Genomic DNA, 9,129 nt, shown 5'->3' on the forward strand with positions numbered 1-9,129 from the left:
GTTCTATTCAAAGACTCCCTCTCTGTATCTTGTCAGTGTGTAAAAGTGGTGGACATTTTGTAGCTAGCTGAATTGATTAAAAGTAATCAACCCTGGTTGCGCCTGCCTTTGTCTTGATTGCTCTCATCCATACCCTCAATGGACAAATGGCGCTATCTCGAATCGATGTTGGAAACAAGTAAACTGTGCTCGTCATGTAGAATGGAATTAGTTTCGCTAGTTCAATTTAAAAGAAAAAAAAAGTGGAGCTCATGCAGTCAGGTTCATCACTGTTGGCACATCAACAATTGTCATCTTTTAGGCTCGAAATCAAACACTCAAACCACACAAGCATAAAATATGTGTTTACACTGTATTACATGTCCATGTTTTTACATCTCTAAATGTTCATAGTGTATTATACGGCGTCGTTGGCGGCCATTTTGTCGAAAAAGCTGACAACGAACTACCGTGATAACGTACAGATTTGTGATGTCCCTCCAGGTACTTCGTAACGAGTTTCGACTGTACCACGTCGCCATCTTTTATTTTGTTCATTACTGTTGTGTGTGACAGAAGCATCCGACACTGAGGAAAATACGGGACAAACGGCGGCCCGTATTGAAGCGATACGGGACGCGACATTTAATTCCCATTTAAAGGTCCATTCCATATTTTACAGGATGGGCCGCAACTTGATTCTCAAGTGATGACCTCCTTCTAAGCGATATTGCCATCCCGCTAAATTCCTTATCAGGGGGTGTCGGGGTTTCATATTCTGCAACACACTGCACTTAATGGGATTGAGGGCAATAAGTGAGATGTGATTGCGAGAGCGCTGGCTGATGAGGGAGGATAGCGATTTTTCCAAAGAGAGAGGAAGAAATCGCAAGAATAGTAGCATGGGCTCAATGGCGGACCGTGGCAGGCGATGAGGGCGGGGGCTGCTCTCTGCTCCACCCTGGGGAACCAGCGCACTCTCTCTCAGCCTCGCACCAACACCGCAGCTCCTAATCACACAAGCGCCGTGACGCAGGAACGACACGACTGACACGTTCCGTTCTCACAACCACTGTTTGGACAGTGTTCATTGGCGTGGTGATGACAGCCGGGGGGGTGGGAAGCAGATGTGACAGTGCGATGGCTCACATGATGACTCACAACCTGAGAAAGAGAACGGGGGAGGAGGCGGGGGCTGCCAAATATTTCCTTCTCATGACTGCGGCTTCAGTCGAGCGCTTGTAAAAAAATCGAAAAGCTCCAGAGAGCTTCCACGGTGACCCGCTGTCACTCCGCATACGGCCTGCGCATCCTCAGGGGCATGAAATCACCTCTACTGTCATGCCAGGATGTGGAGGGTCATTGTTCATCAAGGGGGAACAAGGGGAAATACTGACACCTCGTGGCAAGGAAGGTGAAGTACAACCACAGACAATGAGGATTGTTTATTTTTTTTTTGTTTTTTAAGAAAAAAAAATCCTGTATCAAGAGGAGGCACAGTGGATGAAACAATTGAGGGCTTAGGCTTTAGTTGCTTCTTGGTAGGTTCTCACAGAGAACTTGAAGCCGCGATTATGAAGGCGGTCAATTAGACTGGTATTGTAGAAGGCGCTTCCTGGTGTGTATACTCCTCCCCTGTTGAGTGGAGAGATGCCAAAGATTGGAAAGAACATTATCTCTTTTTTTTTTTTTTTAATGTGAAGGAGACATTACTGACCTCATGGGAAGGCAGTGCTTTTCTTTCAGCAATGTTACTGCTGCCTGTACCATTGCAATCACCGTGGCCACGTAGCCAGGCTCTAATTTAAAAGAATTTTAAAAAGATTATTAATTAAAACAATGTTGACTGTTGAAACATCGGATGTGTATCCAATCAGCTTTAGTTTGAGTTTGAAATAGCTACAAACAAAACAAAAACAAGAAAATTTCGTTTTCAGTAAAAATTCAATGTCGGCATACTGGGTGGGTTATGTGCTACTTTCGTCAAGTCAACTCAAGTCACATTCATTTCTCTCGCTCTTCATCACAAACAGCCTCAAAGGGCTTCACATGCCCACAGTTGGAAAGTATTCACGACATCCCCATTTCGTTTCTATCGTTCACAACCGGCGGCAACGGAAGACCACAGGAGCACCAAACGCCTTACCTGCTCCCATGACCTCAGTGCAGATCTTGGCGTTGGGCGGCCCCTGGGAGGGGTCTGCAGCCTCGGCGTAGCCCTCGCCGAAAAATGTCATGTTGAAGCAGGTGTCTTCAATCTGGTAAGTGAGAGCTCAGCATGAGAGATGGACTGAAAGCAACTCAACTTGATCCGTTTAGAAGCCGCTTTAAAACTTTTGACTTCTTCTTTGCTAGCTTTCATTTTTTCAACCGACCTCGATGGTGTAAGCACACAGATCGGTATCGCCACTCCGATAAACTTTGATATAATCGAAGTATGGATATATTCAATTCTTACCTGTTTAATTGTTGGACCAGCCTTACTGAACAAGCCAAAGGAAAAAAACCTTGGGAACTTTGGAAAAGACAAGACACCAAACGTCAACATAAAGTAACGTTCACAAATGTTGACAATGGAAAGTGAAAGCAATCCAACTGCACTGCTGGGTGAAAAGGCCTTGAAGGAATGATGTTTGTACCATGGTGAGAAGTTTTCTGCCCAGGCTGAATCTGACCATGATCCCGAAGAGCAGTCCACCACAAAAGAGCTTGGCAACTGAGCAGAGACCTCCGACCCCAACATATGCATAATACTGGATCTGTCAAGGGAGGGTGGTGGGGGATTGGAAGAAAGTAAAAACAAAAACGGACGTCAGAATGAGGCCTCTTCCAAACGTGGATAAAAGTCTGGAGATCCAACAATGCAGTGGCCTCATCAGTGCAAGTCTGACATCATCGGAATATGCCCGTCGGTGATGTTTACACACCGTGCCGCCCACTGCAAAAACATGGACAATAAATCTGGAACAATAGATACGTACTTGTGATTGCATCATGAAAATAATTCCCGGCTGTCAAAAACTAAATAAAATAAATTGTCATTCAGCATATAGGCTGATGCTGGACAGATAGTGTCCTCTAAAGCGTTTCCTGGCGATAGCGCAACATGTGTCATGATGTGCTCCTTATTTGCGCCAAATTGATGATTAGAAGGAAACCTTGTAGTTTCCGTCCTTCGGGCTCAGCAGGCATCAAGAACAATATGACGGGAAAGATTCACTGTCCCCCCCCCATGGTTCGATATACACCAACACAGACAAAACTAGATCATATAAACAGAAATAGCATTCAAAATGTTTGCAAGTTACAGCCCCCCAATCGGGTGGATTAGAATTGACGCCAATACTTACGGGTGAGCGAGATTTCTCCTGGTAAAGGAAACGCTGTGTTCTCTTGACCACAGAGGGGTCCGAACCCATAAAAGGAATGGCGTACTGCATGATCTCTCTGCTAAAAAACACAAAACCTCTGGACGCGCACACACGTACGCGCCAAATCAGACCACTCATTTATTTGGCGTGATCATGTCTGTGCATTCAAAAATACAGCACGTCATGTACAGGTTGAGTGCACTTAAGCTCTAAATCCAGTGGTCCTTTATCACCTTACCTCGGGCGAACTTTGGTTCCTACCACAGGTAGCGGCTTGTGGTCAAACTTTCTCCTCAGCTGGCGAAGGGCGCCACTATCGGCGAAGCCGTGCACGGCCGAACGCCACGTGGCGTCGTGTCCGCATGTGCCCTGCAAGGGTTACGATGCTCAGCAGAGCTATTCAGCTTTCGCGCGTTACATCGCAGCCTTCGTAGGAGCGCCCCTTCCGCCAGGACGGACAGCAAAATACCTATTTGGGCCTGTCGAAACCGTTGAAACCCCTGTAACGCACATAGTCCTGCATCTATTTCTATCAGCGCTTATCTTATCTCCTAAAATGGTCGTATCTTGCCGTGCGGTCGGATTAGACAAGCGTGTAAACCAAACTTGGCTTTGTAATCACATATGGCACTGAAAACAATGATAAAAGAAATGCTTGAAGCAAATGCAATCTCTTTCCTTGACGACTAGCGACAATGTGATGTTGGTTACCTCAGGCCCACTGCTTATGGTTAGGAAGCTCTCCACTGCTGTCAGCGTCCCTAAAATCATGAGAGGACACGATGATTTCCAAAATGCAATAGAGAAGTTGACTATATGGGTCTGTTTCACATCACTTGACGAATACATTTGCATAAATGATCCCAACAACTGTATTTTTCAGATTATAAGTCTGAATCTATCTTTTTTCATAGTTTGGCTGGTCCTGCGACTTCAACTCGGGTGCGACTTGTATATTCTTCCCAAAAGTTACTTGCCTTACTTCTTTTTGCACTCACAAGACTTCTGAGGATCCACTGTACCAATCTTGTCATAAAAACAAGTCTAACCTTTAAAGTGGCTCTGAGTATAGAGAATTCCCAGGTCTGCCGGTATGGAGTCAAAGCCGCAGCTGCCAATTACGTACACCCCTGTGGCCGAGGCCTTCGTGTGGTACTCAAGCTGCATGCGCTCCAGGAACTGCCGAGGCAAAAACATTTTTTAAGGCACAGTAGCATTTTGCGGGTTGCCTCTCAGCATTCACATCATTAGACAAAACTAGACCTGTGGCTCTCCGCAGATGTCAATGTAGTGAGCTCCATTCTCCACGCATGCGGCGACCACCGGCTCGCCATAAAACCTGTACTGGAACAATGAGCAGACAACATGGTTCGTTTTGATTCAATCATGAATGACAGCATCATTCAATACTTACTGGACCAACACAGTTGAGAATAACTATAGCCTGTTGGCACATGTTGGCCAGAGATTCTTTGCTGGATACATCTGCTGCAATGATGTCAATGTCTGTGCTCAACTCGGGCATGGCTGAAAGATAAAGACAACTTCATTCGCAGACATACACACCCATGGCAAAACACTCATTATTTTCAACCCCATATTAACCGATTATTTTTTTAAACTTGAGAGACCCCTCAGGACGAAAAGCGCACTCCACGGTACTTGTGAGGATTAAGCGGATCGGAAAATGGATGGATGAATGATACTAAAGTAACAGTACTCTTCCCTGAGTACAATTTTGGCGAAGTACCTCTGACTAAATGCATACCCACCTAGCCTGTCTGCGGCCTGCTTTAACATCCCCTTCAGACGCTGTACGCTTCTCCCGGCCACGGCCCATGTTAGACGGTTGTCTCGAGGACTTTCTGCGGCGTAACGGGCTACTTCTTCAACAACGAACTTCCCGGTAAAGCCCGAAGCACCAAAAACTACGATGTGGTAAGGCCTGCTGGATGTCACTGCCTCCATTGTGTGCTTGTGCAAAGTCGCTCCGGGTACCGTTACTTCCGGTTCTCACTCCGGTCGGCTCTTTACTTACAATTAAAAAAATATTTTTTGTTTTCTTTTTAACCAAAGAGGGTCGTGGTTATCTTTATCCGTTGTTTTCGTCACTGACGAATTTGCGCTGCCATTTAAACATATTCGTGACGCATTAAGGACCACGCCTTCGAGGTGCAGACGACTTGAATACGTGAGCACGTCTGAACACGTCCGCCATGTTGGATGTGTCAGATCAGCCATATAAGTAATGCAAGTCAATGGACTGAATTTCATCAAGGAGCAACCTAATAAGTGGATAGTTAGTGTTGTCAGCTGTTAAACACTGATTAACCTTGAAAACACTATCACTTTGGGACAATTTACATGCACGTTTTTGGAATGTGGGAGAAAACCGGAGTACCCGGAGAAAACCCACACAGGCACAGGGAGAACATGCAAACTCCACAGGGAGGCCGGAGCTGCTATCGAACCCGGTACCTCTGCACTGTGAGGTCGACGCGCTTATGACTCGACCACCGGGCAGATTCCTAAACATATTATAAAAACCTTATTTTCTCAAGAAAAAAACACCTAAAAAAATGTTGACCAGTGTCATTATTATCACATTAAAAGTTCCATACATTGTGATGTATTTTGCACAACTTTCTTCCTGAGAAAGTTTGTCTAATATTCCTGATGCAGATATGCAGCCCTGTGTTCAAGAATAAAAACAGAACAATAAAATGGATTTAAAATAAGCATGAGCAATTTCTTAAAAAACACAAAACATCAATCCAAAAAATATAGCTGCAATCATAAAACAAACACAGACAAGAGTCACTGGAACAAAGAACTAAACTGATACAAATGAGGGAAACAATTACGTTCAAGTGAAAGTTGCAAGAACCCTTCTGAGGTAAAGATTTGGTCTAGGATAAACGATCCACACAAGCAAAAGTCGACTCTCGAAACATTTTACAACTTGCCGTTTCTCTGAGATTGAAACTCACAATTCCCAGTCGTTACAAGCTCAAAATGTTCCTCTGTCTGTGACTTGAAAGCCAAACTGCTACAGACTTCACATGATGGCTCTTATGTCCCGTGAGGCAGCCAGTGTCCAAAACCTCGGAAGAAACTCCGCACGTTTGTCACGAAGAAGTCGACGTTGCGAGTGAAGTCGGTGCAAATGTTGGACGACGTGTCCACCAAGGAGCAGTAGAGCGCGGTCCCGCCTATGCTGATCACCACGGTAATCAGACACAGCAGGACCAGGATCAAGCAGGAGTCTCCGCCCACCTCGTCTGCGTTGGAGACACGTGACAAGTTTGTTTTGCTTTTTCCTCGGCTTTTATTGTGATGTCAAGGCCAGTTGATTGAGTATGGAAAAACAGCTTCGTTACGTTCAACCACTGACGTTCCACTGCAATTCAATCATTCAAAACACTGCTCTTTGAATGAAACGGTTCAGAATCCAACCTTGATCGATGCCGTCTTCCGGTTCACTGAAGCGGACTTTGCGTTTGGCGTTCATCTTGTTGTCTGCGTTGCTCGGGGGCGGCAGTCCATCCAGGGATGCTCTCCTCCTCTTCAGAATGGAGACCAGACCATCGGGGGACAGACTCTAAATTTGGAAGCGCAAGCAAAATAAGGGATCTTTCATTGCAACATAACCGGACGCGTTTGCCCGGCAGCAGACAAACTCATGGCAGTTCGAAAATGGGCAATTGTCAAAAATAATTGTCGCTGTTAATATCTGCAGTAGCGGTAGTTATTTTTACGCCTTGCTGTTGGCAATACTTTTTACTGAATGCAATGGCGTTCCGTCAAATGTGAATCAAGATACAACATTGCTGAACTACACTTCATGTTCAGATGATTCATTCGTCATCCCCAGATTGTGTATTACGTGTGGTTACAAGCAAAATAACGGATCTTGCATTGCAACATAACCGGACGCGGTTGCCCGGCAGACAAACTCACGGCAGTTTGAAAACAGCAATGGTAAAAAAATAATTCATGTTTTTATTGTTGCTGTTAATATTTGCAGTAGCGTTAGTTATTTTTACACCTTGCTGTTGGCAAGACTTTTTACTGAATGCAATGGCGTTCCGTTAAATGTGAATCAAGATACAACATTGCTGAACTACACTTCATGTTCAGATGATTCATTCGTCATCCCCAGATTGTGTATTACGTGTGGTTACAAACTTTTAGCCAGCAGGGGGCAGTAATAGTGACTTTCAGCAGGGCTTCGACAGTCAACATCAACAACAAAAAAAAAAACCGTCTTGACCCCGTTGCTGATGCAGCCTGCAGCATTTACTGCTTGGTCTAAGAACATCTCTTCAAATATCTGCGTCATCTCAAAGGGCAATTGTTCAGAGGCCACATCGATTACCAACTGTGATCATGTCAAGTTATAGGTGGCTACATGACAATTTTATAAATCTGTCCCCGATTTCCATTTACAGAAATACAGCCGACAACATAATCCCAGTGTGGTCTGAAAGTCCAGCGTAAGATGCGCGCTGAGGTGCCGAAATAGATGCGGTATTCATGCGTCCTCTTAAATCCTGCCAGAATAATACCTGAAGCAGGAGCAATCGTGTTGATGGCTAAAAATAGCCATTCTGTAATAAAGGTCGCACGTTATGTGCACACAAATAAACGCGGTATTGTGCTCGGAGGCCAGAAATGCACAGCGTTTCAATGCAAGCGATTGCGGAGTGTACATTTAAGGCAGCCGCCTGCTGGCTGTGGTTTCATCCAGCCTGCCTTCATGTTGGTCACCTGGTGACCAAATGCTCAGTGCCCTCGGCTTTATAATCTTGCCTTTGTAGAATCTACAGATGCGCAACGTGATTTCAAATGTTTGGAAACAAAATTATTTCGGGGGCACGGCAGCTCCCTGTGCCGCAACGGCCCACTCAGGAGCATGGCGGATCCAAACACGCACTTGGCGGAGCCCGGGATAGGATCCGGAGCGAAATGACGACACAGTCGCTCACTCCGTGTAAAGAGTTGCATGTGTGAGTACTCCTGTTTTGAAACGTGGCTCTTTGTCGCTCGGAGCCCAGAAATGCACAGCGCTTCAATGCAAGCGATTGCGGAGTGTATGCTCAGTGCCCTCGGCTTTATAATCTTGCCTTGTAGAATGTACAGATGCGCAACGTGATTTCAAATATTTGGAAACAAAATTATTTCGGGGGCACGGCAGCTCCCTGTGCCGCAACGGCCCACTCGGTAGCATGGCGGATTCAAACGCGCACTTGGCGGTGCCCGGGATAGGATCCGGAGAGAAATGACGACGACAGTCGCTCATTCGGTGTAAAGAGTTGCGCGTGTGAGTACTCCTGTTTTGAAACGTGGCTCTTTGTTTCAGGACCTTGTTCTTTCCCCCGGCCCCGCCCGGCCAAATCTCCACCGCATAACAACACCGTGTTCAGCCCGAAGGGCTCATTAGAAACAGTCGATTTCCTCCCTGCCCTGCAGACAACACATGATGTCTTGGCCCCAGCTCAGGAACACGGCACACTCCCCGTGCATGTGTCTCGTGAAAAGAAATTGAGGATGATGTCACTCAGGGAGCAAACGCTGGGAGTGTCCCAGCAAGCACTTGATGGCTGCGGGCTGCCACGTGGTTTGTCAAAACGACATCTAATTGCACGCGTGAGTCAAGGAGCAGTGAGGAGAACAGGGAGTGGATGGAAGGTGAGCTCGTTTCCCTACCCCGTCGACATGGCAAAGTTTGGCCAGGTCCGTGTCTGACGCCTGTGGGACTCCTGCTGGCCACCCCACC

At 46.1% G+C, this 9,129-nt stretch overlaps 2 protein-coding genes across 3 annotated transcripts in view; both read right to left on the minus strand.

The window, feature by feature from the left end:
* Window positions 1-338: 338 nt before the first annotated feature.
* On the minus strand, window positions 339-9,129 carry sccpdhb (saccharopine dehydrogenase b). 2 transcript variants are annotated; one of them, XM_019858050.1, is made up of 14 exons: window positions 9,060-9,129; window positions 6,807-6,951; window positions 6,341-6,631; window positions 4,765-4,877; window positions 4,614-4,694; window positions 4,400-4,529; window positions 4,062-4,111; window positions 3,589-3,719; window positions 3,330-3,447; window positions 2,619-2,738; window positions 2,438-2,494; window positions 2,126-2,237; window positions 1,697-1,778; window positions 339-1,614 (listed from the first exon to the last, which is right to left on the minus strand). In XM_019858050.1, the coding sequence occupies exons 4-14, from the start codon at window positions 4,873-4,875 to the stop codon at window positions 1,500-1,502; spliced, it is 1,107 nt and encodes a 368-aa protein (XP_019713609.1). In that variant the 5' UTR covers window positions 4,876-4,877; window positions 6,341-6,631; window positions 6,807-6,951; window positions 9,060-9,129; the 3' UTR covers window positions 339-1,499. The 2 variants fall into 2 exon arrangements, with proteins under 2 accessions (XP_019713609.1, XP_019713608.1); XM_019858049.1 differs by lacking the exons at window positions 6,341-6,631; window positions 6,807-6,951; window positions 9,060-9,129 and adding an exon at window positions 5,123-5,437.
* The window catches only part of cnstb (consortin, connexin sorting protein b), a 9,707-nt gene continuing 7,000 nt past the window's right edge, over window positions 6,423-9,129 (minus strand). The window contains exons 10-11 of the mRNA XM_019857964.1: window positions 6,807-6,951; window positions 6,423-6,631 (exon numbers count right to left, since the gene is read on the minus strand). Of these exons, the coding sequence (XP_019713523.1) occupies window positions 6,423-6,631; window positions 6,807-6,951 (354 nt within the window). The remainder of the gene's footprint in view (window positions 6,632-6,806; window positions 6,952-9,129) is intronic.

Source organism: Hippocampus comes, unplaced genomic scaffold, assembly GCF_001891065.2.
Source record: "Hippocampus comes isolate QL1 unplaced genomic scaffold, H_comes_QL1_v1.1 scaffold339, whole genome shotgun sequence".
NCBI classification, from domain to species: Eukaryota; Metazoa; Chordata; class Actinopteri; order Syngnathiformes; family Syngnathidae; genus Hippocampus; species Hippocampus comes.

What these genes read in the sequence shown, in the direction of transcription:
- sccpdhb (XM_019858049.1), bottom strand. Translation starts at nt 5,318, where the DNA reads ATGGAGGCAGTGACATCCAGCAGGCCTTACCACATCGTAGTTTTTGGT. An exon ending in CTGGTCCAACAATTAAACAG is followed by an intron (nt 2,238 to 2,437) that starts GTAAGAATTGAA and finishes CTCACTTACCAG; the next exon opens with ATTGAAGACACCTGCTTCAA. An exon ending in AAGCACTGCCTTCCCATGAG is followed by an intron (nt 1,615 to 1,696) that starts GTCAGTAATGTC and finishes TCCACTCAACAG; the next exon opens with GGGAGGAGTATACACACCAG.